A 27,287-nucleotide genomic window follows, 5' to 3' on the forward strand; every position below is an offset into this window, starting at 1 on the left:
CTGGCTGAGGACCTGGCCCTGTGGGTGAGTAGGCCCCTCCCTAACAGCCTGGGCTCGGCTCCTGTCCCAGGCAGAAGACCAGGTAGGGAAAAGGACCCCATCTAGTGGGGAAGAAGTGAAAACAGCAGTCTCTGCCTCAAGAGGACTCTGACCCCAGACTAGAGGGAACCAGTGGAGAGCTGGATACTGGAGGCCAACCCAGGGTGGATTCCATCCTTATAGCTCCCTAGATTTATGACCTTGGGAAGGTTCTTTGGTTTTTCTGAATCTCAGCTTCCTCATGGGTAAAATGGCACTGACAAAGATACCTACCTGAAGGCTGCTATGAGAATTACAGGACATCATACACGGGAAATGCCCAGTGAGTACCAGGTGCTCCATAAATGTTAGTTCCCCTTCCCTGGATTTGGGGGAAAGAGGGCTGAGTGTGCCAGGATTGCCTCGGGGGTCCTGGAAGGGCTTCGGGGGTTGGGGTCAAGGCCAGCCAGGCTCTCACAATGGGCTAGAACTCTCCCTCCGCTTGGGTTCTCATCCACTTTGACTCCTCTCCCTGTCCCAGGGAGGGGAGGAAAGGCCTAGGATGAGTCGTCAGGGTGAGCTTTCCCACTGGATTCTCTATTTCTTTCTTCACTGCTGTGCTTGAAGTTCCTGAGAGACCCCTTAGGTGGTAGCCACTGGCCTGCAGCCTGTTCTATCGCCGTCTCCCCCCTCCACTGTACCAAATGCTGGTTCTGCCTCCTACTTGGGGCTCGTGTATTGGGAGAAATGGCTGTAGTCATGAGGTTCTTCCAATGGATGTGGCGAAAGTTTACTTACTGGGTGAGTTTCAGAGACGGCCCCTTGCTCATGCCATGCTGGGATGGGAGATGCTGGCTGGTGACCTCTAGGTCGCAGAAACACGCCTCCTACCTGGGCTCCCACCCCTCCTGGCATCCTGTGGCCAAACAAGACAGGGAAGGGAGTATGTGAGGGGTAGAACAGCCAGGGAGAAGGCCGGGACACACTGTCCCATCCCCTCTGTGCCTTCCCTTCTGAATTTGTCTCCGCTCTGGCCCTATCTCCTATCCTTCCTCTCCCTGTCTTGGTTCTTAGGTTTTATTCTGGAAACACAAAACTAAGTCAACTGTCTTGGAATACCCTGACTCCAAAAAAAGTGCATTGAAGGTAGAGAAGGCTCCCAGCACGGTTGAAACTTTCAAGTTGGTTGAGCCCTACAAAGAGGCTAAGGCCTCCAAAATGGAAGTGTCCCCCAAAGCGGCTGATCCCTGCATGTTGGCCAAGACAACAGACGGGGCTAAGGTGGAGCTGGGCCATAGGGGCCGGTCACTGCTGCAGCTGCCCGGGACGGCCGTCAAGTCTGTCTCAATGCTCATGGTCTCGGCTCTGCAGTCCGGCTGGCAAATGTGCAGCTGGAAGGTCAGTACCATATCCCCCTTGTCCCCAACAGCCCTCCCACTCTCGCCATCCCCCATGACTCATTCCTCCCACCATTTTACTTGTTCAAAATTTATTTTCTGTGCCTCTATTAAGTGCTAGGCACTGAGGCAGGCTCCGAGGATACATGGTGAACAAGATTTATCCAAACTAAGGGGCCTATCGACAAGACTATAGGCATTGTTGGGTCAGTATCTTAGGGGTGTGACATAGGAGGCACAGGGGTCTGTGGGAGCCCAGGAGAGAGGCACCTCGTCTGGGCCTGGGAAGTCAAGGAAGGCCTTCCTGACAAAAGGGGTGAAGCTGAGACCTAAAGGATTTAGCTTGGCTTGAAGCAGGGTGGGGGTTGGTTAGGGAAAGGTGGTAGGAGTGGAAGGAAGGTTCCGTTCCATGAAGAAAGAGCAATGTGTGGAGGGCTGGCCCAAGGTGTATGGGTCAGAGTAAAGCGACCCTGGAGCTGAGGGCCAGCTAGTACAAGGCAGGGTGGGTGGCCAGTTGTAGGGTTTGAGTCTGACCCTAAGAGCGATAGGAACCCTTGCAGACATTTGGGTGGAGGAGTGACACAATCAGATTTTGATTTAGAGAACTCACCTGCACTCCTACATTGCTGGTGGGAACATAAAACGGTACGGCCACTCTGGAAAACAGTTTGGTAGTTTCTTATAACACTAAACATGCGATTATCATATGACACAGCAGTTGTGCTCTTGGGCGTTTATCCTAATGAATGAATGAAATTTTATGTTCACACAAAAATCTGTACGTGAATATTTACAGCGGCTTTATTTGTAACAGCCAAAAGGAACCAAAATGTCCTTCAATGGGTGAATGGTTTAAACTGTGATATATCTGTGTCATGGAATACTTCTCAGCCATAAAAAGTAACAAACTATGGATTCATCAACTTAGATGAATCAAAAGGGAATTATGCTGAGTGAAAATTACCAATCCCAAAATGTTATATACTGTGTGATTCCATTTATATGACGTACCATGCTTAAAATACCAAAATTATAGAAATAGAGAACTGAGTAGTGGTTTAGTGGTTGCCAGGAACTGCAGAGGTGGGGTGGGAGAGGTGGGTTTGTTATAAAAGGACAACATGAGGAATCCTTGCATATCTCCTGTATCTTTACATGGTAATTGGATACATGAGCCTATACACATATGATATAAAATTGAGTAGAATTAAACACACACACACACACACACACACACACACACACACACACACACGGACAAGTAAAGCTGAGGAAATGTGAGTAACTTCAGTGGATTGTGTTGATGTCAATATCCTAACTGATATTGTACTAGATTTTACTATTGAGGGAACTTGGATAAAGGATATGTAAGAACTCCATTATTTCTCACAACTACATGTGAAACTACAATATCTCAAAGTCAAAAACTTAATTTAAAAAGGGGAAATGCATAGATCACTACCAAATCAATTAATTTTGTCCTTGAAGTATTATGGCACTAATTAAAAACACACACAACAGTTCGCCTGGCTGCCCTGTGGAGGAGCGTCAGAAGGGGACAAAATGAGAGAGGCAGGAAGATTCATTGGAGGTGTTGCAGTCCAGGCTAAGAGGAAAGGAGATTCTGGACTGGAGGAGAGGCATCAGGTAGAACAAGTTAATGGGTTAGAGTGATGTTTAAGAGGTAGAATTGTTCCTCCAGGTGGTCGATTGGCTGATGGTGAGGGCATTGGGAGAGACAGAAGTCAGAGCAGGCGGCAGCCATTCACTGGGGGTACAGTAATGGAGCAAGGGCAGACTGTAGATTTTGGGACAAGATGAGCTGAGATGTCAGTAAGACATCTGCAGGGAGATGTCTAAGAGATAGTGGAATATACAGACCTGGAGGTCAAGGAGGGAGCTCTGGCTGGTTATAGAGGTCCTTTTTCATTTTAGCACATTTTCCATGAAATACTAGTGGGGACTCAAAGGGGGGTCAGATGTGGTCCCTGTCTTCCAGGAGCTTTTGTTCTGGTATTGAAAACACGAATCTGCAGAATAAATAGTGATGAAACATGGTATGATGAGGCAAACACAAGGTCAGAGACGAACACCTAATGCAGCTCGAGAAGGCTTCCTGGAGGAGGCAGTGCCTGAGCAGAGGCCTGATGAAGGAGGTGGAATTAAAAACCTGGGCTGTTTAACTGCAGGTGGTCCCACCAGCAGTTTCTCCCTAAACCAAGCTATTTACATGTGCACATCTTCTCTCTTTCAGTCATCTGTGAGTTCTACCTCAGTTACCTCCCAAATGAGGGCCTGGTCCCCTTTGCAGTCCCCGGAGGCTGAGATGCTGCGGGAAGTGTACCTGGTGCTGTGGTCCATTCGGAAACAACTGCAGCAGCTGGCCCGCAGGCAAGAGAGGTGCAGAAGGCGCCACATCTGGGCCCACACTTGCCCCCCGCCTGACACAGTTCAGGGCCTGAAACAGGATGCGCGGAGTCCTCTCTAGGGGGGAGCCCCACTTCATCAGAAAGCCCCCCACCTCACTCTTAGGTAAGGTTGATAGGAGAGGTTAGGGCAGTAGACCGGGAGTTGTGGGTGAGGATATGTTTTCATACTGTCACCTCACATCAGGAGCCCAGGGTCAGGCCTAGGGACCCATACAGTCCCCTTCATTCTGTTTATTCAATTTGTAAATTATCAAAATGTTGGGAAATAAATATCAGCTATTTCTGAGTAGGTGTAGAGTGTGTTTGTGGATGGCCAGAGTCTATGAGGGGAACTTGGGTGGAACAGGGAGCGGCATCTGAGCTGTTGGCACAAATATGTGTGGGAGTAACTGCTGGGCCTAGGGGGGTGTGAGGCGCAGTGGATCTGGCTCTGGATCCACACACACTTCTAGGGATTTAACTGCCTGTAGCAACTCTGCCAGGACAGTAACATAACAGTCCACACGTTTATTGAAGACATGCTGCATGTCCGGTCTTGAGCCTGTGCTCCCTCGCAATCCTGCAAGACAGCCTGTTGCAGAGGTTAATGGGACTTGTCCAAGGCCCTACAGAGGCCCTGCTGGAAACTGCCTACCTCCAGCAGCCAGCCCACGGCCCGGTCTCTGGCGCTCTTGGGCTCTCCACGGCGAGGGCCAGTGGGTCGGAAGACGCACATGGCGACAGCGGGATGTAAGTCTGTGGGGAAGGTACTCAAGCCCTGCTGGACACGGCCTTGCCGGGAGCTGCCAAAAAACTACACCTCCCAGGGTTCCTGGCAGCGGCGCTGGCCGGGGGCCCTGGGGACTGCGGACGGGGGCGGGGCGATGGCCGCCAGTCCTGGCCAGTGGACGGTTCGTGCTGCAGCCGGGGAGGGAGGGATGTCTGCCTGGCGCCGCTGGCGGAGGTGCCCCGCAGGAGTTTATGGCGATTTGGAAGGAGGTTGGGGATGGAGGGCAACACGACTGGGAACCGTGGAGCCGCAAGTCCCCTCTCCGTTTTAGCCTGCCCTCTTGCGGGGCCATGCGAAGCCGCAGTGGTGGCTCCCGAAGGAAAAGCAGGGATATTTCACAAAACAGCAGAATTTGGGGACTTCAGGTTTACAGGGCTTGGGGTGGCATGGGGAAGGAGGAAGGGATGGCAGCAGAGGCCGGGGTGAAGGACACGGGGAGAGGATGCCTATGGTCGTGCTCCTGGGTCTTGCTCACGCAGTGGTTATGAGTAGGTGGCGGTGCGCCTGAGCAAAGCTAAGGGGGTAGTGAGGAGCACTGGAAAGGTCCGCTTCACTAGAAAAGTCAGCACCACCAGCACCGCCCCCTCCCCCCTCCCCATCTCTGGAAGAGTTGGAGCCCACTTGCAGGGAATCCAGGAGGCCTTTTCCCCCAAGAATCCGGAGCAGCAGCACTGGGCTGCGTGGCCCTACAGCTCTGCTACCCTGAGCCTGTAATGGTCCACTGCACTTTCATATTTACAGCCATAGTGGTATCACCCACCACTTATTAAGAACCTACTGTGACTATTTTTATGTCTCATTCTAAGTAATTCTCACAGCAGCTCTATGATGAAGTGTTATTGCTTTTATTTTTTAGAGAAAACGGAGGGATGGTCATGTTTTCATTCATCCAACTAATGAGTCCAGCTCACACAGAACATGTTACATGTTTGCCCACATACATGTAACATTGCAAGTATTGACCACATGAATGGGGTGGCTTTGCTGGGAATTAGTCCTGAGTTTGGCCTGAAGTCAAAGCCTGTTTTCAGCCTGTTTTCAAAACAGACTGATAATGCAGTGGCTCATTTCTAGGGCTTTCAATCACCAATTAATTATTCATCACATCTCCGTTATGTGCCAGGAACTGTTCTGGGGCTGAACAGGTAATGGGTCCCAGGGCTTTGGAATAGTTCCTCGCTATTAGATCCCAGTGTCTTAAGATCCACTGTTTAAGTCCCTCCAAGTTCTTAGAGATGGGCTCCTCTTCCTGTCTTCCAATTGGGAACCTAAGATTATTTTTTAAGGTTTTTTTTGGGGAAGGGGAACAGGACTTTTATTGGGGAACAGTGTGTACTTCCAGGACTTTTTTCCATCAAGTTATTGTCCTTTCAGTCTTAGTTGTGGAGGGTGCAGCTCAGCTCCAGGTCCAGTTGCCATTGTTAGTTGCAGGGGGCACAGCCCACCATCCCTTGCGGGACTCGAGGAGTCGAATTGGCAACCTTGTGGTTGAGAGCCCACTGGAACATGTGGGAATCGAACCGGCAGCCTTCGGAGTTAGGAGCACGGAGCTCCAACCGCCTGAGCTACCAGGCCGGCCCAGGGACCTAAGATTTTAACAGAGGTTAGGGAAGGGTTTGGTGAAGGTTGGGTCCCTGAAGGTCACTGGTAAACAGCCTTATGAGTAGCTACAGGACCAGGAACCAATCTGGGCTTGAGGCTGTGGGCTTATGGGAAGGAACATTGCTCTCATTTTCCTTTGGTTTCTTTAGTGTCTTGGGAGTGGGAGTGGGGAAGGAAGAAGATGAGTTTAGCCAGCAACCGAGGTAGCTGCTGCACCTCCCACCCCTCTTTTTCTCCCCAGGCGTGATGGAGCCTTGTCTGGGATTGGCCAAGTGGGGGCAGGAAACTTGTGGGAGAGAAAGGGGTAGGAACGGAAGGGGAAGGTCCAAAATCCAGCCCAGAGCCCTCTAGAAAGCCTGTGGTGGAACCTAAGAAGGAACTTTCCATTTGGAAGGAAAGCATGTGGATCTCCTGAGATGGAGATTTAGGGAGGAAAATTCTTACCCACCCCAGTCCTCTCCTAGTAGAGAGCAAAGGGGGACAAGGTGACCCCTGGGGAAATCTGTCTCCTGATGACAGTCTGGAGCAAAAATCCCCTCCGGTCTCCATTGGACTCCAGGCACTTCCCTTCCACTGAAGCCACTTGACTCCATGAGGCAGAAGTGGTAGGGCTATGGATGGGCCCAGCTGGAACCAGAGGTCCTTCTTTATTTTAAAAACTTACCCATCCTATTAGTGAGGGGGGCTCTAGCAATGTGGGGAGCAAAATGAGAGGACTGGTCCCAGATGCCCTGGATCTCTTACAGTCCTGACCCTTTCCCTTCCTCCCCCATCATCGTCAGATTTGCTGAAAATGTCTAATCTTTGTCCTGCTTTTCCCCTGGGATTCTCCTACAAACTATTCATCACACAGCAAAACATGTCACTCCCCTGCTTAAACCTTCCAATGGCTTTCCATTGTCCATGAAAAAAAATCCAACAGTTCCCTTTGTCAAAAATGCCCTTCTCAAAAATAAATAAATAAATACATAAATACACAAATACATAAATACATAAAATGCCCTTCTCTCAGCTCTTAGCATGGTGGGATCCTTGCCATTCTGGACATATTTGAGTACTCTTTCCCTGACCACATAACCTAGACATCAGGAGACACTCACTGTCTTCCATCTCTCTCCATGCTTTATTTTTCCATAGTACTTAACAGTATCTGAAATTATATTTACTTTCTTACCCATATACTTGGAAGGCAGCAATGAGATGCAGTAGCTAAGAGCATAGGAAGTGGTTTAAGCTCATATTTCCTGCATGGGTAACCTTGGGTACGTGCATTGGTTAGCCTCTCTGAGCCTCAGTTCCTCATCTGTACAATGGGGACAGTAGCAGTACCTTATCACAGGGTTGTTATGAGGATCAGGAAGATGATACCTGGCACAATACAGACTCAGTAGACTGCTACTACCCCACGGCCTAAAATAGTACTGAATGAACCAGAAAGCAAACCTTTGTCTAGTGTGTGGGACCAACTGTCTTGTGGAGGGAATGAATGCCACTTAGAAAGTGATAAAGAATGCATTTTCGGTGGGTGGCAGGAAGAACACTTGACAGAGAGACCTGGTTGCAATATTGTTACCCCTTTGCTGCCACATTTGGGTGAGTCACTTCCCCTTCACTGGTCCTCCGACTCTTCAAATAAAATGCTGGGTTGAACCACTGATTGCTCAGCTCCCTGCCAGCTTCCAGGGGTTCTGGCGAAGGTCCTGTGCTCTCTTTATCCACTACATACTTTTCAGGGTTGGGGTCACATGGTGATCCCAACTTCCTTCATCCCTGCCTCCTATCAGTCCAAAGCTTCCATGGAGAGAGTTGACCCAGGTAAAACATTCTTGGTTTAAGCCTTTGAACTCAGAGACAAAGTCCCAGCCCTGGAACCAGATCTCCTTTCTACTCATGTCCCTCCCTCCCCTTGCGCCTCATCCACTTGGCACCCAACAAAGTCAGACCCCCTGATCCCATGGCAGTGTGGGAGGGGGGCTTCAAAACCTTATCCTGCACCTTCTCAGGCTCCAGGGAGTGTCTGGTGAATTGTAGAAACAAGCCAAGCCCTTGGGAGGTGATAACCAGCAGTGCATAGGAGGTGGGGCCAGCCTAGGCTTTGGGTTCAGAAAGACTTGGGTTCAAATTCTATCTTTCCTGGCTCTGTGACGTTGAGCAAGTGAGTTAACCTGTCTGAATCTTGTTCTCTTTATCCAGAAAATATGGTTAAATATTTGTTTCACACAGCTGTATGACTCTAAAGTGCCTTGCACAGGACTTGGTACCCAGCGAACTGGCAACAGGTGAATAGCTCTTCTGCTACATGTATTATTAAAGAAGTGGTTCTGGACCAGCAGCATCAGCATCCCCGAGACTGGTAGCAGTGCAACTGTCAGACCTGCCCCACGCTCACTGAATCAGAAACTCTGGGCATGGGGCCCAGCCATCTGTTTTGACAAACCTGTTTCAGTTTGAGAACCACTGCCACTTTGCATGGGAATGCGGACTGTCAGATTCTGAAGCCTAGGACACATCAGAATCATCTGGAAGCTTGTTAAAAATACAGATTCCTGGGGCAGCTGGATGGCTCAGTTGGTTAGAGCGCGAGCTCTCAACCACAAGGTTGTTGGTTCAATTCCCACATGGGATGGTGGGCTGCGCCCCCTGCAACTAAGATTGAAAACGGTGACTGGACTTGGAGCTGAGCTGCGCCCTCCACATTGAAGGGCAATGCTTTGAAGAACAAAGGCTTGGAGCTGATGGGCCCTGGAGAAACACATTGTTCCCCAATATTCCCCAATTTAAAAAAAACACAAAACAGATTACTGGCTTGAAAGGAATCTATATTTTAACCTGAGATGAGTTTCATGGGGCACCCTGTTCCATCCGCTGCCCTGGAGTAAGGAAGGTCGTGGAAGGCACTTCCAGGTCGTTGAAGGCTCAGGCCTGGAGGATGAGGGCTCCCCTTGGGTGGGCAGGGGATCTAAGGCTGGAGAAGGAAGGAATTTAAACTTTACTCAAGGATCATTGAGGAAGGGGAAAGAAGGGTACACAATGCATGGAGTGCGTGCCGGACCTGGACACCTGCCCAACCCCGTAGTGACATCATCCGTCAGTCAAGACCCTGTCCGCACCGCCGGAAGGGGCGGGGCCTCTGGGAGGCGTGGTCTCTCCCGCCTCCGCCCTCGGTCTAGTTTGATCTCCCACCTTGTCTGGTGGGTGCAAACCCACAGAAGCCCGGGGGTGGGATCTGTTGGGGTCAGGTAGTAACGCGGGAAGGCCCAGTGGGTCGGCCGTAAAGCTAGGGTACCTGGACGACCTGTCACCTAGCGGTCCCAAGCTCCAGGTGGCGCTGCAGTGCACGAACGCCCTCCCGCCGTGCCTGTCTGGGCCCGGATTGGGAGCTCGCAGCGGCCTCGGGGCGGGGGAGGGGGGAAAGCCGCGGTGGAAGTGCAGGGACTGCTGGTGGCGTCCCCGACAGGGAGGCATGCTTGTGTGAGCCCCCCTGAACCGCACACATCCCCGCGGTTCCGACAACATTAGCTGATGGAGGAACCCCTGCCCATCACCCTTAAACACTCAGGATCGGCCTACTGTAGTGGGCCATCGGCCGTTGGTGACACTGGTTCCATGGGACAGTTAATTGCTAGTTAAATCAACTCAACAAGTTAGTGAAACCCTGGCTGCTGGCCAGGAACAGCTGGCCTCTTTCTCTGCCTCTTCCCCTCTCTCTGAATCAGCCGTTGTTCTTGTTGCCGCGTCCATCACTGGGGCACTTCATAACCAGCAAGCTTTGCCTCCATCTGTCATTTAGTCCTAAGGGTAGGCCGTCCCTTAGGCCCTAAGGCCATCACCCCCATTTTCCAAGTCAGTACATTGTGGCTTAGAGGGATTCCATTATTCCCCCAATTCCCCAGTTAGTGATGTGAGAGTAGACACAGGACGGCTAGCCTGGAGTCCTTGTCATTCACCACTGCTTTCGCCACCTCCTCGATTGGACACAGGGTCCTTCCTTCTTTCTCTTGGAGCCGCCTTCTATATCCCTCAGAGTCACTCCTTAACGTTGTGCAGGTTGTGTTGTGCACTGCACGGCTCCATCGTGGACAGATGTGTGGAACCCTTAGGGCCATTTCCCACCAGATGGCAGTAAAGGGCTTTGAGGAAGGGGCATATTTTTCTAACTCGCACAAAGTCGTCTTCTGGGCTGGCCTGCTGTCCTTGCAGACATCTCCCCACATTTCTTTCTTTCCCTGGCAGTTATATCTTGTGCCCTGATTGGCTTCCTACAGGATCAACAAGGTCTTCACAGAGCCTGGCTTAGGGTACCTAATTTCCTTTGGTGGAGTGATAGTGCCCTATGACATCTTGTGACACGGCTCAGTGGGCCCTGTATTGTGTGTGTGTGTGTGTGTGTGTGTGTGTGTGGTCACCTTGTCTGCCAGGTCATAACTACCCCTTCCCCATTCCCTTGCAGGTAAGAGTGTCTTGTGAGCAAGATGAGACACAGTTCCTGGGGTGTACAGGCGAGGTGGATGAACCCTATGAGCCAGCCTATATTGGCCCTCTAACCTGATACTACAGGGCTGAGGGGAGGCATTCTCCATGTCTTGGAACCACACTGGGCACCCTGCAGATTTGGGGATGGGAGGAGGGCATCTGGAGAGGATTAACCTGGTCTCTGGAGCATCAAGCTCACTGCACGAGTGCTTTTAGCACCAAGTGGGGCAAAGATAAATTTGGAAGTGGGGTGGTGGAGGCTGGCCTGGGGTCTGGAGGGGAGTAGGAAGAGGACATGGAGAGCCAGTCTCCTGGAAATGGAGAAGGGGAGGGAAAACTAGGCTGCAATCAGGTGGGGGAACACCCTCGGCTGGGACCCTTGGCCTGAAGATGGAAAACGGAGAGGAGAAGTTGATCCCATTGGGGAACCCTGGTCGGGCCCAAATGTCCTGGCTTATCTCCAGGCCATGGTGGGGCTCCCACAACTCTCCCATTCCTCCATTTGAGCCTGTATCCTTCTTACACCAGTTCCTCACTCATTGGTTGACTCTCAAAGCACAGAACTCACTCCTGGCAGGGGGTCTGACCTGCTCCACACCTCCAGCTCTCATTGCACCCATTTTGTGCTTTTTTCCTACTGCCAAAGAGCAGTTGCTGTCCAGCATCCTTGACCCGAGACCCACCACGTTTAAGCTGCATCAGGAAACCCAGCTGCTTCCTGTGGTGCCTGCTGGGCCTGACAATTATGGGCATGCTATCTCTACCTAGTTATCCTGAGGAGCTGCTGCTAATGGCTGGGAGTGAGGCTGGTGGGGGCTGGGTGGGAGGATGCCTTAGCCAATTGGGAGGGGGGATGCTGGAGTCTTGGGGAGAAGTGGGAGTCTTGGGTAGGGGGGAGGAAGGGGCTGGCCTCATGAGGTGCCAAGGGGAGGGGATCAGCCCCTGGGTGGTGGCAAAGGACTGAAGTGTGTTGGGAGAGGGGATGTTGGCTCTCTATACTGTCTGGAACAGAAGCTGCTTGGAGATCTAATATAAGGTTCCTGTCCCAACGTTCCCCTATTTTACAGATGAGGAGACTGAGGTAAAGAGAGAGATGGTTTTGCTGGGGCCCCAGTCTCAGTCCTCTGTGGGATGTGAGTCCCTAGTCCCCCTCTCTCTGTCGCCAGGAGCAGACTTTGGACCTGCAACTGAAGATGTGTTCTCTGTGTACACAGACCCCTCTGTGGTCACAGCACACTGGTGTGGAAAGGCTTCTTTCTCCACCAAGTTCACTTCCTGCTGGGCTACCCAGGCCCCACCTGCAGTTCCCTCTGTTCCTCCATCCCAGAACCAACCAGCCTCAACCCTTTGCTCAGCCCTTTGTTTTCCTAGGCCTGGGATGCCAATAGGAAGAGTACTGGGTGTTTGGGGTTTTTTCTCAGGTTGGAGGACTGACACTGTTTGGTGGGGGAAGTAATTGTGGGAGGGGGCTAGGCCGATTCCTAGGACTCTGCTAGCAGCCTAGGTTTCTGTCTCCTAAAACTCTGTGTCTAAGGCCTCAGTTTTGTGAGCATGTTGCTAGTTGACACGGCAACCCAACACTTGCTGAGTGTAATTGGTGACCAGCTGTGTGACCACCACTGGACCTTAAGATGACAGAGGCTACTGGTTGGGCATGGCTGGACATAAACCCTCCCCATCAACTTCTCCACACAACAGGACCTCCTGCTAAATACCCCTACCCTTCCTGACATAGCTCGCCTTCCCTTTCCCCACGGAGGGACCCCAGTCATTCCTCTATAATCCCAGCACCAGGCTTCCCTCCCTGGTACCTCCAACACTCCACCTGTCTCCCACCTCCCACCCTTTCTTTTCCTGCCTTCACCCTTTTCCCTTGGTAACTTTCTGGAGTCTGGAGACCCTCTCAAGACTAGATGGTCCTTATGACCAAATCCTTCCTACCTTGGGGTCTTCAATCCCAGCCCCCCAGGGATGGGGATGCTGCCAAGGTGATGGTGTGGGCGACATCCTGGGGGACACTGAGGAAAGAAGATGAGAAATAGGAGCCGTCCTAGGACCAGCTCTAGGCCAAACTCTCAGGAGCCTCCAGAAAGGAGAGTGGGGGTGTGGAGGGGTGTGGCAGGAAGGACTGGAGGGGACGTCTGAATTTCTCCGCCAGTTATGTATCCCAAATAGTGTTTGTGCAAACAAACACTATTTCATGCCACCTGCCCCCCTCCCCCCAGGTTAGAAAGCACTAGGCATTGTGGATTAGAGGCTGGACAGTCAGACAGACGTGGGAGTTGACTGAGACATCACTACTTACCAGTGTGGACCAGGGGCCAGCAGCATCTGCAGCATCTGGGAGCTTATTAGAAATGTAATTTCTCAGGTAATATCCACTGAACCAGAGACTGAGGTGGAGCACAGCATTCTGTGTTTAATTAACTCTGGGAGAGTCGGATGCATGCTGGAGTCTGAGAACCAGTTTTACACTCCTCATTGAAAAACTGTGGATAATAGGACCTACAGCAACTTATGGTGACTGGTGGGATTTAACGATGTCCATGGAGGACCTACTGCAGTGCCTAGATGTTCAGACCAGGTGCTCAGTAGGTATTTGTGGGATGAATGAAGGAGCCTTTAAAACAAGTCATGGAATAGAGTGGTGTGGTTTTTGTTCCCTCAACAAACATTTACTGAGTGCCAGGTGCTTTTAAAGGTGATTCACCACAATCCCTCACCTTGTCAGTTCGCAATTGAGGGGGTAAACTGATGGTTGAGAAGTGACCCCGCTGAAGAGTGTTCAGATGGGCTGCGAGAGCTCAAAGATGGAAGGAAACCATTGTTGCTTTAGATGCTTTCACACACGCGTTCTTTTAAATCTATGAAAAGTGCACTAGCATGTGGTCCTATTATACGTACTTGCTGTGGGACTTTGAGCAAATCACTTGGCCTCTTTGTTTATAGATACATTTCCTCGTCTGCAAAATGGGAATAATAGGCACAGAGTTTTGTTTCAAGCAGCTAGCACAATGCCTAGCATACAGTAGGTTCTGAAAGTTGTTAAATGTCGTCTTGTAATCCTCCCAGCAATCCCGTGATATAGGTGTTATGTTCATTTTTCTTTCTTTAAGTCTAGAAGAAGAGAAACATGTTAAAAACCTAGGCCAAGGTTATTTATCGCAGTTTGGTCCAAACTGTAGCATTGAGCTCCGTGGCAGCCAGGGCACAGGATGAAATATGGTGCTTATCAGGAGTTGCTTAATTTACACAACAAAAGGAGGCGACCCAGCTCTTAGGAGGATTCTATGCAGGGCTACCCTCTGGCTGGCCCTCTCCATGTGCCCTCTCTCACTGTAGCTCCCAGCTGGGGGGCATGAGGTGCGTGGGGCGTGGCCTGTAGAAAACGGCAGAGTTGCTTCAGTGAGGGTGCACTTGAGTCACAATCCTGCTCGAATTTAAGGGGAGGGGACATTGGCTCCCACTTCTCAATGGAAGGAGTGTCAAAGAATTTTTGGCCAATTTCTTTTTTTTAAAAATCACCACATTAATCAAATCCCAAACTGTCAGAAACTGTTTATAATCAGAAAAGAGTTACTTTTCTCTTATTTGACAAACACTTATTTTCTCTTTCTGTGGCAGATGCCGTGCTGGGGAACATGGTCCCTCCTGCCTGAGCAGAAATGGCAGAGGTGGTGTGGGGGGAGGAAGGGTGGAGCACCACAAAAAGGCAGGTGCCCTGGGCTCTGTAACTACCAGCTGATGACCCTGGGTCAGTTTTCTCATAAGCCCTAGGGTCCCCTCTGCATTGATCACCCAAGGTTCTAGGATAGGGCTAAGCCGGTGCCTGGACATCTCTTGGGAACAGCCTGGGGGAGGTAGAGACAGTGGGGGCAGAAACAGAGGCCGAGATACAGGAGAATGGCTTTGAGGGATGGCTCACTCTTTGGACGATGGGGGGTGGTGATCTGTGGAGGCTGAGGCCCCCTGTCCCAGTAGTTTTGGGGGAGAAGAGTCCTGTTACCCCACCCGACCTCATGACCTCAGCAGCAGTAGACAGCAGGCTGTGGGCCAAGTTCCCTTCTCTGCCATCTTGGAACTTCTTTCACCTCAGAACAAGGTAGGACCTCAGAGCTTCGGTTCCCTCTCAGGTTTTTCTTTTACCCCCGACCCTGGTCCCTCTTCAAATTTCTGTCCAGCTGCACAAGCTGGTTTCTACTATGAACCATGGGCCAGCGTCTGGGGTCCCTTCATGATGTCCCAGCCCCCAATACCTATCTCTGCCCCCATAATCCCTATCTGTCCTCTTTGCCTGGAGCACCTCTCACCCCCACCTGGCACCTTTCTCCCTCCCTCAGTTTCCCATTCCTCCCGGCAGCTGCAGCTCTCCCCCTCCTCTCCTTGCCTGCTCCCACCCTGTGTTTTCCTGCTGGGTGTTGGCATTTGATGGATGGCCCTAGGGCCACTGCAGAGAGTGGAATCCAAGGTACTCAAATCGTTCTCTTTACCAGCTGCTCCTAGGTTGCGGGAAGACCTCACTGCCCAATCTAGAAGTTACCATGGAATCACCCTTCACCCCTGAGATCCCCCAACATCTCCTGTGTGTCTACCCTTGTTGAGTAACAATCCCATTTTTTGAGGTCTTAGGCATTGACTCCCTGCCAGGCAGAGAGATCTGTCAGGACCTGCAACCCAAGGTCAGCAGCTTACATGTCCCTCTGTGTAGTTACATCCCCCCCTACACATGGCCCTATCTTCCTGGATTATGGCCATATCGTTCATAGCTCTAACCTCACCCACCCTGTTCATGGCCTCCATTCCTTTTCTTATAGCTCCAGTGGTTTCTGACCAACTTCTCCTCGGGTTCCTTTAGGCCTTAACCATCTGGCATCAACCCTCTATTCCCTATATTAACACCAAGGACATCCCTTCCCCAGCAAGCTCAGGCCTTCAGTCCAATACGCCTCCCTTTACCGAGCCTGGCTCCATTGAATTCTCTATACCCCCAGCCCTAAAAATCTGTTTCTCTCTTTTCCTAGTGTCATTCAGTTTCCCCTTCTTCATTCTCCTCTACCTCACCCAGACTGTGGACAACTTCTTCTGATTCTGTTCTCTACTCTCAATTCTCCTTTATCCCAGAAGCTGGCCTCATCCCATATCACTGCAGGCTCAACTAAGGGGTCTCATCCTGGCCCTCCTGCTCCTTTCCTGATGCTGGAGGGGCCAGGCCAACGGGCTTGGCCTCAATGTTGGCCTGTAGCTGGACCTGTGCCCTCCTCTGTGGATCTCAGTCTGTTCCTTCTGCATTAGGAGAAAGGAGTGGTGGGCTCAGGCTTTCTGCCAGGGTGGTTTACCTTACCAACCTTGAGATTAGGTAGGATGGGAAAGCATGCTGTGTGTGGCTGGAGAGTGGGTCACAGCCGTTGAAGTGCAAGGTGAGCTACTCCAATCCTCCAGCACTCTCTGTGTGACAGGAACACAGTGTGGAAGTATCTCTGGGTTGACCCATAGGCAGCAGCCAATTTGGGAGGGGGAGACAGGAAGTGCGGGGTCCCTGCAGGAGGGGTTTGCAGAGGGTGGTAGTAGGTGATTGCTGCCTTATTTCTTTGGCTTGTCTTGGCCCTGTTGGAGGGCGCCTTCCTGGATGGAGCCTTTGTTCTTCCCCTGCCCCTTCAACCCTGGCAGGTCTTCCTAGATGCTCTATGCAGCAGCCCCAGCCACACTCTGGGTCACTGCATGGGGGGCATCGTACTGCAACTCAACTGCATAGTCCATGGAAGGACCTCTGACCCTGTCCTGTCTCCTGTCCCACCTAGCCCACTCAGAGTGTCTGGCCCAGCAGAAGCTCAGGGATGATCCTGAATGACCCCTTCCAGGACCCAGACTCGCCTTCCCTAAACCAGGTCTGGGATACCCCGCCCAGATTACTACAGAGAACATCACAGCCTCGTGAGTTCTAACCCATAAAGACAGAATGTAAGAGCCTAAAGTGTGACCTCTTCCTGGGGCTCTTTTCTGTGCCTCTTTCCTTTTTCCTTCAGCATTCCCTTTTCTCTCCTCTTCCATATCTTCCCTGGAAGGCAGATAATGCAGAAGTGGGTGGGACCTCTCCAGCCTGGAAAGTGGAGGGAAGAGCACTCCTCACGGCAATCTCAGGTAATGGGGTCAGGGTAGCTTTTCTGTTTCTCCCCTCTTGCTTAGAGTAGGAGGGGTTCAGTTCCTGGACCATATTTACAATTTCTCTCCTTGCTCCCTCCTCCTGGGTTCCTCCTTTCCACCTTTTACTGACTTCATTCAGGGTGTGGTTTGGTGGGACATGTAATTGGAATCCATCTTTGCAGAAGAGAGTATAATTCTAGAACATACTGCCAGGAGGAGACTAAAGTTAAGGATAGAGAAGTCTTCCTCACTTATCAGTAGCTTCTTAGAGGGGGATTTTTTTTTTCTATCTTTCTTTTTTTGTTGTTTTTTTAGAGGCAAAGCAATTCCAGGCCTCTCAGCCTGGTCCAGCCAAAGAAATCCGAGGAAGAGTGGTGGGGCAGGACTGAAACCCTTCATTGCCTCACAATCATATTGTTTCTTTAAAGTCACTGGGTTAACTTTCCAATTCCTGGAGGCCCACAGCATAAGCTGGCAAACAGAATGGCTTGTTTTTTTTATCTCTGTGTCCTGGCCTAGAAAGAGGGAGTGGCTAAATTTTAAAGCTGAGGAATTAGGCTTACTGAATTTGTGGCTAGGGTTCTTACAGGGACTTTTTAAAATCTATTAGTACAGTCAAGGCCTGGGGGGAGGGGCAGTTTCAAGTTTCACCTCCAACACTTCCAGTGTGCCAAAGCAAAAAACCAAAAACTAGAAAACAAAAAGCTTTTATTATAAAAATGTTCATATATCTATACAAAAGTAAAGAAAATATATAACCCCTCAGGTACCCATCACCAGCTTCAACAATCATCCACATTTGGCTAATCTTGTTTCCTCTATCTACCCATAGTCACACATTGCCCCTCGTGCCAACCCCAACATTACTTTTAATTAAAATTTTTATTGAGATCATTGTAGATTATAATGGAGTTGTAAGAAATAATACAGAAAGATCACTACACACTTTCCCTAGTTTTCCCCAATGTAATTGCTGTAGACTGAATGTGTCCCCTCCAAAAAATTCGTCTGTTGAAACCTAAGCCACAATGTGTTGGTATTTGGAGGTAGGGCCTTTGATTAGTGCCATGGAAAGAGACCCCAGAGAGCTCTCTTTCCCCCTTCTACCATGTGAGGACACAGTGAGAACACAGCTGTCTATGAACAAAAAGCAGGTTCTCACCAGACACTGAATCTGCTGGCGCCTTGATCTTGGACTTCCCAGCCTCCAGAACTGTGAGAGATAAATGTTTTCTATAGCTACCCAGTCTATTATTCTGGTCCTTTGTTACAACAGCATAAACAGACTAAGACTAACATTTTGCAAAACGTTATTATAGTATCACAACAAGGATACTGATAACTCATACAATCCACCAATCTTATTCATTTCCCAGTTTTGTACTCATTTTTGTGTGTATGTATTAAGTTCTGTACAACGTTATCACCTGTGTAGGTTCCTGTATCCATGACAGTAAAGGAAATGAACAATTCCAAGACCAAAGGATTCCTGGTGTTGGTTGCCCTTTTCTGACTACAACCACCTCCCTCCTACTTCTTCCACCTAGTCCCTAACATTTGGCAACAGCTAAAAATGTCTTCCATTTCTGAACTTCTGTCACTTCTAAAATGTTATGTAAATGAAATCACACAGCATGTAATTTTCTGGGATTGGCTTTTTTTTTTTTTTCTGCTCAGTATAACTTGGTAATTCATCCAAGTTATGTGTATCAAGTTTGTTCCTTTTGATTGCTGAGTGGTAAGTATTCTATGGTATAGATGTACCACTGTTTAACTCTGTAACCTGTTGAAGGACATTTGAGTTATTTCCAGTTTTGGGCTATTATGAATAAAGTTGCTGTGAACATTTGTGTATAGGTTTTGAAATGCCCAGGGGTACGGAATTAGCTACTATATTTGGGGGCTAAAGGTGCTGATTGAGTCCATCGTTGTTTCTAAGGGCTTTTCAGTAGACAGAATTAGGATATACTTTTTAATTTAAGCTGAAATATACCATGAGTTCATACAGATACTTCCTAATTTAATTCAAGACTACAGGGAATTTGCAAACACCATTGATTTTAGATCTCCATCTCTTTTCTCCTGTGACAAAATTCCAGTTCTGGTACAATCAACATAATTATGTTTTATCACAATTCCACCTATTCCTAATAATATGACTACTAAATACACTTTAAGATTTTATAGGAGTTTTATTCTTTTAATGGCAGTTTTGTCCTTAGGATAGATCTTTGGATGTACAGTTAAATCAGTGAGTTTTCAAGTCATTCAGAAAGTCCCCTTCTGTGTAGTTAGGCCACCAACTGGCTATACATTTAGGTTCATTTTTTTCATATTACTTTCAACTTTTAGGAACTGATTTTTAAAAATTAATTTTTATCATACAATCATATAAAACATACAGGTTTCCAAAGTCAAATGCACAAAATATATTCAAAGTCCAGCCTCTTTCCCTTCATTTATAGTAACTATAACAAATTTTAAATGAGTTACTTTCACTTTTTAAAAATATAAGTATTTATTTACATTTGTACCTCCCTACTCCCTTTCACAAATGTAGAGGGAATGGTTATACTTTCTTATTCCAGACTTTAGCAGGAAAGCCTCTAGTGTTTAACCATTGAGATCCTTGAAAACTGTTTTGTAAAATGAGGGCAACACTATCCATTCTATCTGATCTTCCACAGCATTTCTTGGGAAGATAAAGGATGTGAAAACTCTCAAACTAAAAAGTGATACACAAACATATCTGTTGACATTTTGGGAGAGCCTCAAGAGGCCTGAACCCAATTTAGTACATTTTAAACAAGAAGAAACACGCTCACAGAATTGGGAGGATCTGCCCTAAGGAACGTGGGAAAGGAGAGAAAGCTCCAGTCTTCTGCGCTGCAGTCCAGGGATCGGGCCTTCTTTTTAAAAAAACTATACTCAACATACAAGTATCTGTTTTTATAGACATAAGTGTCTTACGGGACCCCCGAAGAGGAAAAAGTTACAAAAGGCCTCCAGGCTGAGTGAGGCAGTTAAAGCCCGGGAAACCACGATCGCCCAGTCTCAGGAGGGAGCCCGGGGTTGGGGTCCGTGAGCCCCACCCACACTCAAACTGGGAAGTTCTGGTCCGAGTTCGGAGGCGACAGAAGACATACAGATGCTGTGAAGGCACGAAGTAGGCAGGTCCAGTGAGGGGAAGCTGGACAGTTAAGCTAAAGCTGTCCCATCTGGCACCCCGACAGGGAAGACTGACACTCAGGACTCCAGCAGAAGCCAAATGAAGATTCCGCGGGCAAAGGAAGGAGGCAAAGTCACACAGTTCGAAAGGAAAATTGGTACTGATGGGGACCCGTACGGCTTCCACTGACCTCAGCTCTAACACCCCAGCCGAAGGGAGGGGCAGAGTCTCTGCGGGCGGAAGCCCGCTAGGGGGGAGGGGGTGGGTCAACGGAAATGACGTTTAGGAGCGCCAATAGAGGGGGGAGGGCTCGTCTCCCCGCCCCCCTTTGGTAGGGGATAACGGTTTCCGGTAGCGGTCTGGGTGGGACTGGGTAGAGGAGGTCGTGAGTCGGTGCCCCGTGACCTTGGCCTCCAGTCACGCAGAGATGATGGGCTGTGAAGAGTCAGAGCTGGAGTTGGTGGAAGGGGAAGAGGCCATGGTGGCCCCGGGGTCTCCCCCAGAACCCCGCTCCCCGGAGCCCGGAGCCCCAGTGCCCGAACCCGGCCTGGACCTGAGCCTAAGCCCGAGCCCGCGGTCGGAGAGCCCCAAGCGGCTGAACTGCAGCCCGGGGCGGCGGAAGGGGCGGGCGGAGCGGCGGGGCGGGGCCCGCAAGGGGCGGCAGGTGAGGTGGCTGAAAGCCGCGCTGGCAACCCGCCGACGACCCCCCGCCTAGCTCCTCACCGCCCTCTCTGCTCCCAGGTCCGCTTCCGCCTGGCGCCACCCTCCCCGCTCCGGTGCGAACTGCTGCCGGCCGTCGCTGCACCAATCGAGAAGCCCGCAGCGCTCCAGGACCTGGGGGCTCCCGCGCCGCAGAGCAGCCTGGCCCTGAGCCTTGAGTTGCAGGCCGCGCGGGCCGCAGCCGCGGGTCAATTCGATGCCACAAAGGCCGTGGAGGAACAGCTGAGAAAGTCGTTCCAGACCCGCTGCGGCCTGGAGGAGAGCGTGGCTGAGGGTGAGGGGGGCCGACGGCCTGCCGGGCGCGGGTGTGGGTGTGAGAGGCGCCGCTCACCTTCTCTCCCCCTGCGGTCTCAGGACTGAACGTGCCGCGCAGCAGGCTGCTCTTCCGGGACCTGGTGAGCCTGCAGGTACCCGAGGAACAAGTTCTGAACGCGGCGCTGAAGGAGAAATTGGCGCTCCTGCCGCCGCAGGTCCGAGCCCCGCCCCCAAAGGTGAGGGACCTGGCCTGAGTCCCTCCCGCCTCCCACCCCCCACTTCTTCCTGCTTCCGCCACAGGTTCTTTCCTCGTGTGTAACCTTTGGGCTCCAACTCCAACAGCAGCCACCTGGGCCAGGGCCAGACATGACCATCCTGTGTGACCCAGAAACATTATTTTATGAATCTCCACACCTAACTCTGGACGGTCTGCCCCCTCTCCGGCTCCAACTCCGGCCCCGCCCTTCAGAGGATACCTTCCTTATGCATCGGATACTGAAACGATGGGAAGCTTAGGCCTGGAATTGCAAGTTATTTTTGTGTTAAAACTATTAGAATAAAGTGGTTTTGCTAACAAATGTTACTCTTCTTGAAAGCCTTAAATTAAGATGGGGTCAAACCTCAGGTTGGAAGTTGCCAAGAAGTCAAATTTTTGGCCCCTTTTTAAAGAACTCAGTAATGACAAGTAGAAAACTGCCCAAATCAGGGATTTAGATACCCTCCCCACACCGTTCCGACTTGTCACATCTGCCATTTTGTTTTTGAAGACACCACGCTTCTTCCTTTGCACCACTTTGATCACTTTAACATGTAGGTCTCAGCCCACACAGTGAACTTCAGGGAAACCTTTCCTCATTCCCCAGCTCAAGGAACCTGCAAGGTAGCTACTAGCACAGTTACTGAAATTATCTCCTTGTTTTCACCTTCAAGGGTCTTGCCCATCTTGTTTACACTTGACCTAAGAGTGCTCAGTATTTGTTGAATGAATGTCCAAAGCTTCAGGAACACATGAAACTGAAGAGCTTCCTGTTAATGAAACTGCCAATTAGTCTGGTTCCACAGCACAAAAAAGGGTGGGTGGTAGGTCCGTTCTAGACCAGGCAGGGGAGGTGGTCTGACTCAAAGTGCCTTTTTCTAGATCCACTTCAATTCCACTGTTAACTTCCAAAGGTAGCCTTTTGTCAAAACTTACATACACACACACACACACACCACACACACACACACACACCTGTCAATTTCTTTTTTTGCAGGGGTGGGCATAGATGTGCTCTTCCAAGTTTCACATTAAAATTTGCATTATTCCTTTTTCTTGTCTAGGGTTCTGCATACTTGTGTGAAAATCTGACTAGCAATCCACAATCTTCCCAATGACTGAAAAACCTTGAGACTAGTTTGGGCAGAGGAAGCCCAGGTTATATTGGAAGACACCATCTCTTCCCCTTAGAAAGTGCCAGACATAAGTGTGGGGGCCACTGCCCTAAACATCAAGTTTATTGTGCTGTTCTTACATTCCAAACCCAACCCCCTCTCCCAATGGGGGACAGCAGAGGGAAGGATTTTCACAGTACCAGCGTGCCTCCTTGCCAAGCTTACCCCTTTTAACCCTCAGTCCATTTATCCGTGGTCCACTGAAACGTAGCTAGGGATAAGGGCTGAGAATAGGAATCTCTCCTTGGAAAAACAGGAGGAAGAGGCTAGAGAATTCGTACTCCCTACCTCTCATGCCCTAGGAGAACAGAGGTCAATAAACAGTCCATGCCATCCAGCCCACTGGGCTGGGGGAGAGGAAGATGGTGGTAACTCCAGTACAGTTGGGCTTGCTGCTTAGGTGCCAGAGGTATAGGGAGGCTGGGGCAACATCGTAGGAAAAGCTTTCTTTGCAGATCTGAGAAAGGAAACTTTGGAGCCAGAAAGGAAAGACTGGGATAATTTCTTCTTCCCCCAGGTACTTAGGAGCAATGGGCAGCTTCTTCACACTTGCTGTTCAGGGGGCCACTTAGTGGCTGGGGGAACGGGCCTTGTGGAACAGGTACACAGGACGCTGGAAGCCTGAGAAGAGAGTGTGCAATCAGGAGGGGTTGGCAGGACCTCAAGACTCCATAGGGTCTGCACCCTCCACCAGGACCGGCCTCTCTTCCTCCCCCAACAAAAAAGCCAGCCTTACCTTTGGAGGTGTTATGGGGTGTGACCACAAGCTCATAGCTGGAGAACCCCACCTCTGGGGATGTAAGGTAGGAACTGAACTGCTCTGGCTTCAGCTGAATTCGGTAGTAGTTCTTATAGATTGTTTCCTAGGGACAAGGACAGGGGACCATTTTGACTTGCTGCCTTCTCCCTTGGCAGAGTGATGCCCACCCAACAACCCAGGGGGACTATTCACTTTGTTCACAAAGTCCCCTTTCTGCTTCTTTGAGGCTGCTTTGCCTCAACTAAAAGAAGGATATCCTGCAATGTCCACTGAAACCCCAACTCACCGTGAGAGTCTTTCTCTTGCCATAGGATGACCAAGGTTGGGGTTCCAGGACCAGAATGCCCCCAGGGCGTAGATGCCGGTAGATCCGGCGAAACATGCGCTTCAGTCCCTCGTCTCCCCAGTTCAGATGCACCCACTTGGTGAGGCTGAGGCAGAGCACCACGTCATACTCAGGTGTTTGGGCCTCCACCAGCTCATCTCGATTCGGCACATAATTACCCTGAGGGCAAGAATGGGGGTCCAGGTCAACAGAGGCATTAAGAGAACCACTAGTGGCCTCCACACTACTCGTCCCGTAGCCTTACTGTAACCCTTGGCCATAGTCATCTGTGATACCCAAATGGTGCCTAGTGAGTCTCATCTTCCTGCATGCTATTGGTGGTAAATGTAATATAAAAAGGGAACCCAGGTAATTTGAAATGGAGCCAAGTGTCCATGAGAGCTCCAAAGCTGGGATGAAACTGCAAAGAATGCTGGGGTTCCTCCAAGACCCTGTCCACAAACATAAGCTGAGGGAGTCAACATTATGCAAAGGGACCTAACCCAGATTTGAAAAGGAAACCCGTGGGTTCCTTCCCTGTAGTTGAGGCTGGCAAAGTTTCAGGCTTGTTCTTCCTCTTCTTCCAGGTAAGAGCCCCATCCCATAGGAAATGTGTTCTAGATAAGCTCATTACCACCCTCGGAAAAGTCCATGTTTTTAGGCTTGACCCAACAAACTGCCAACACTGGGGAACTATGAGCAGTCAAGGGACAGAAGCTGAAGACATTCCCCGCCCCGCAGAGGACTCTGACATTTCCCCACCCCACAATCTAGGGTCAATGTGGAGATGACCTAATGTCAAACCTCTTAGGTTCCTCTCCACTGACACTCGAACCAACTCTGTATCTAATGCAAACAAGGTCCCTATCAAAGGATAGAAATTGTAAATATTAGCCACTATCCTAATCCTCCCACACCCCGACACGTTCCATGTCTGACACCCATCCATTCATGCACCTTCAGTAGGTTGGAAGACAAGTTTTCAACTAGACCAAATTATAAGCAGCAGCCTCCAAAGGAAGGTGGACTGGTCTGGATTATAGTTCAGGTTGGAAGCAGGGCAAAAGGAGAACCCCCTTTAAGGCTAGTTGTCATGAGGAAAGAGCCCAGGAATAGCCCTCATCTTTCTCGTTTATAGAGGGAGAGACAACCAGATGAATCAGTTGCAGATTCAGAACCTTTTCTTAAGGATCTGGTTTTCCTAGCAAGAATTGCACGCACAAATCCCTCTGGTTCACAACCTTCCCCTGCCACATTCCCATTTAATCTCTTCATACCTGGCCCCTCACCCAACACCCTCTTACCGTGACGAAGACAACATTGTTGGGGAAGACTGATGTGTCTGCTCCATCCAAGGGCACTTGGGGTGCAGCGATGGGACCCCTGCTGGCTGTCAGTGAGGCTGGGAAGCAGCTTCTCTTTTGGACTGTCGTAGTCCCTCCTTCATTCTCTGCCCCTGGGTCCCCCTCAGAAGGCTGGGGTGGCAGACGCAGCTCCTCAGACAGGTAGTGTCGGATGTTTTGGCGGGCCGAGTGGATGAGCCGGGGATCGATATCTAGGCCCACCATGCGGGATGGGCCCCATTTACAGGCAATGCTCAGGGTCAGATGGCCCACATTGCAGCCCAGATCTAGGACGTCCCGACCGCGAAACCACTCAGGCTTCAACACTCGAAGGCGCCCATCCTCACAGGAAGGATTGCGGTACCCATAGTACTTGGAATAATTCCCATACTGGAACTTGCGCTGTTGCTTTTTAAAGCCTGTTGCAGGTAGTGGGTGGAGGTGGTGGCGGCTTCCCCCACTCCCTCGGCCCTTTTCCTTGGGACCCTGGCCTCCACCCCTAGCCCCTGCCTCTGACTTGCTGGAAGTCCTGCGACGTTTTCGATGTCGTGAGGAGGAAGACGAGGGTGCAGAGGTAACTGAGGCAGCTGGAGGGGTTGAAAGGGAGCCTGAGGGACCCTGTAGGGCAGATGGAAGGGGAGACACGACCTCATCCCTGCAGTTGATGGCTGTGTTGAGTTCATAGGGTTGGGGGGCATCCCGATTCTGGCCCCTGTGCCGCTGCTGCTGTGTGGTGCCCTCCCCATGGAGTGAGGGGGTGAGGGGGGCTGTGGGCAGCAAGGAGTTGCTATCGTTCCCTCCAGTTGTTGCCTGCTGCTGCTGGTGGTGCTGTCCCCGGTGTCTATGCCGCTTCCGACCAGTCTTGAGTGGTGAAGCAAGAACTACTTGGGCCTCATCAGTGCAAGTATTGAGACTGAGCGGGTCAGTAATATCTTTGGGGATGAGAATCTCCACTGGATCTCGCCCCTTGGCTGGAAGTGGGGATGACTTAGGGGTCTCTGCATTGAGTGCGCGGCTCACTTCCTCATCCAGGAGACTATTCAGGTTCAGTGGATCAAAGATATTGCCCCCCAGGAGGAAGTTGGAGGGTAACACAGAGTCACAGTCCGAATTAACCCGCCTGCGCCTCTTGAAGGCCGGATGTTTGAAGCCTCCACCACCTCCTACATTGCAGCTATTTCTCCTCTTGCCTCCACCTCCCCCAGGAGGCCGGTGGGGTTGATAGCCATTACGCGGTCGGGGCGGGGCAGGGGGGCCCAGTTCTGTTCCGCCCCCTCCCCGTCGCTCCTCCCCCACGTCCGGGGGAGCGGCTCGCCCATGGGGATCCGACAAGCGGGCCTCCCCGTGCGCCTGGGGGCCGCCCCCTCTTTGCTGCTGCGACTGGCCTCCCCGAGTAGTGGATGTAGCACCGGGGCTCTCCGTGCCGGCCCCAGAAGCCGGGGCCCCGGCTGACTGTGCGCGCGAGCCCGGCCCGTGCTGCGTCCTGCCTCGGAGCTCCCCGGAGGCAGCCTCTCGGTGCGGTTGCACCGAGGGGCCGCCCCCTCCGCCAGACTCCTCTTTGAGCGGCGGTGGCGGGGCCGGCACCAGAAACGGCTCCTTCTCTGCCGCCATCTCGATCATTTCCTCCCCTTATTCCGTCCCAGTCGAGGGCTACGGGCGGGGAGGGCCAGGGGGCTTAACCCCCCTTCTTAAACCCCGCTCCCTTCCCCCCTCCTGAGTGCGCGCGCAGCTCTGCTCTTCTCGCCTAATCTCGCGCCCAAGCACCTCCCCCGAAGCGCGCCCCACTCGCCCGCGAGACCACAAGACGCCCGCGAGACCCGAACAACTCGAGGAATCAACCGCGCGTGCGCCGACCCTTTCCTCCCCTACCACTACCGCTTTGCCGCGAGCGCGCACTGCTGGAGCGCGTTCCTCTCGACCCAGAATCGCGCATGCGCACTCTGCCACCACCCTGGTCGCGCGCGCATCCGAGTACGAACCAACTTAACGGCTCCGGGACTTTAAATATAGCCCCCCTCAACCCCCACAAAGAGCCCACCACCCCAAACTGACACCCGACTTCCCTTCGCAGCTATGTTCGTCCCTACTGATATCCTTTGTCTCTGCCGCGCGATCCCACCCACCGTAGGCGGGGTACGGGGAGCTGGTGTGAAAAGGTCTCCTTGACACCCGACCCTTGTTCCTGAGGAATGAGTCTCAGCGGCCTCCGCCCGGCTCTAAACCCAACAACCTCCCTACCCCGCCTCCTTCCTCCCCCTAGCGGGCAGCGCCTGCGCACAACCTTCTGGGCTTGCGCGGGTAGATGTAGCACGTGCTGGAGACGACGCCCCGCCCTCCGCCCTAGGGGCGGGGACTGTTACGTCGCTTCCTCAGGTTTGGTACACGTAACTTGCGTGAGCACGATTCGGCGGGGCGTGGCGAAGGAACAGGATGGTTCATGAATTATTCATGACCT

The 27,287-nt window shown here is 51.2% G+C and overlaps 3 protein-coding genes across 5 annotated transcripts; 2 read left to right on the top strand and 1 right to left on the bottom strand.

The window, feature by feature from the left end:
• Positions 1 to 646: 646 nt before the first annotated feature.
• Positions 647 to 4,129, top strand: SPACDR (sperm acrosome developmental regulator). Its single transcript, XM_081053660.1, has 3 exons — positions 647 to 819; positions 1,093 to 1,416; positions 3,670 to 4,129. Exons 1-3 carry the CDS (start codon positions 766 to 768, stop codon positions 3,901 to 3,903), a joined length of 612 nt encoding a protein of 203 aa, XP_080909786.1. The 5' UTR covers positions 647 to 765; the 3' UTR covers positions 3,904 to 4,129.
• A 16,283-nt stretch (positions 4,130 to 20,412) lies between these two features.
• On the top strand, positions 20,413 to 21,548 carry PPP1R35 (protein phosphatase 1 regulatory subunit 35). Of its 2 annotated transcripts, none has more exons than XM_081053662.1 (4): positions 20,413 to 20,662; positions 20,740 to 20,992; positions 21,073 to 21,209; positions 21,316 to 21,548. In XM_081053662.1, the coding sequence occupies exons 1-4, from the start codon at positions 20,426 to 20,428 to the stop codon at positions 21,487 to 21,489; spliced, it is 801 nt and encodes a 266-aa protein (XP_080909788.1). In that variant the 5' UTR covers positions 20,413 to 20,425; the 3' UTR covers positions 21,490 to 21,548. The 2 variants fall into 2 exon arrangements, with proteins under 2 accessions (XP_080909788.1, XP_080909787.1); XM_081053661.1 differs by having other exon boundaries at positions 21,073 to 21,188; positions 21,274 to 21,542.
• An 886-nt stretch (positions 21,549 to 22,434) lies between these two features.
• Positions 22,435 to 27,068, bottom strand: MEPCE (methylphosphate capping enzyme). Of its 2 annotated transcripts, XM_081052989.1 has the most exons (5): positions 26,956 to 27,068; positions 24,794 to 25,450; positions 23,451 to 23,669; positions 23,141 to 23,267; positions 22,435 to 23,025 (listed from the first exon to the last, which is right to left on the bottom strand). In XM_081052989.1, exons 2-5 carry the CDS (start codon positions 25,055 to 25,057, stop codon positions 22,973 to 22,975), a joined length of 663 nt encoding a protein of 220 aa, XP_080909115.1. In that variant the 5' UTR covers positions 25,058 to 25,450; positions 26,956 to 27,068; the 3' UTR covers positions 22,435 to 22,972. The 2 variants fall into 2 exon arrangements, with proteins under 2 accessions (XP_080909115.1, XP_080909114.1); XM_081052988.1 differs by lacking the exon at positions 26,956 to 27,068 and having other exon boundaries at positions 24,794 to 26,581.
• Between the last annotated feature and the right edge of the window lie 219 nt (positions 27,069 to 27,287).

Source organism: Rhinolophus hipposideros (assembly GCF_964194185.1).
Source record: "Rhinolophus hipposideros genome assembly, chromosome: 7".
NCBI lineage: Eukaryota > Metazoa > Chordata > Mammalia > Chiroptera > Rhinolophidae > Rhinolophus > Rhinolophus hipposideros.

Bases quoted from the DNA above. Each gene is read 5' to 3' on its own strand.
- SPACDR (XM_081053660.1), top strand. From the start codon at position 766: ATGGCTGTAGTCATGAGGTTCTTCCAATGGATGTGGCGAAAGTTTACT. The intron at 820-1,092 runs GTGAGTTTCAGA...CTTGGTTCTTAG, and splicing joins GGCGAAAGTTTACTTACTGG to GTTTTATTCTGGAAACACAA. The intron at 1,417-3,669 runs GTCAGTACCATA...TCTCTCTTTCAG, and splicing joins GGCAAATGTGCAGCTGGAAG to TCATCTGTGAGTTCTACCTC.
- PPP1R35 (XM_081053661.1), top strand. From the start codon at position 20,426: ATGATGGGCTGTGAAGAGTCAGAGCTGGAGTTGGTGGAAGGGGAAGAG. The intron at 20,663-20,739 runs GTGAGGTGGCTG...CTCTGCTCCCAG, and splicing joins GGGCCCGCAAGGGGCGGCAG to GTCCGCTTCCGCCTGGCGCC. The intron at 21,189-21,273 runs GTCCGAGCCCCG...CTTCCGCCACAG, and splicing joins TGGCGCTCCTGCCGCCGCAG to GTTCTTTCCTCGTGTGTAAC.
- MEPCE (XM_081052988.1), bottom strand. From the start codon at position 26,452: ATGATCGAGATGGCGGCAGAGAAGGAGCCGTTTCTGGTGCCGGCCCCG. The intron at 23,670-24,793 runs GTAAGAGGGTGT...TCTTGCCCTCAG, and splicing joins ACAATGTTGTCTTCGTCACG to GGTAATTATGTGCCGAATCG. The intron at 23,026-23,140 runs GTAAGGCTGGCT...CTCTCTTCTCAG, and splicing joins ACCCCATAACACCTCCAAAG to GCTTCCAGCGTCCTGTGTAC.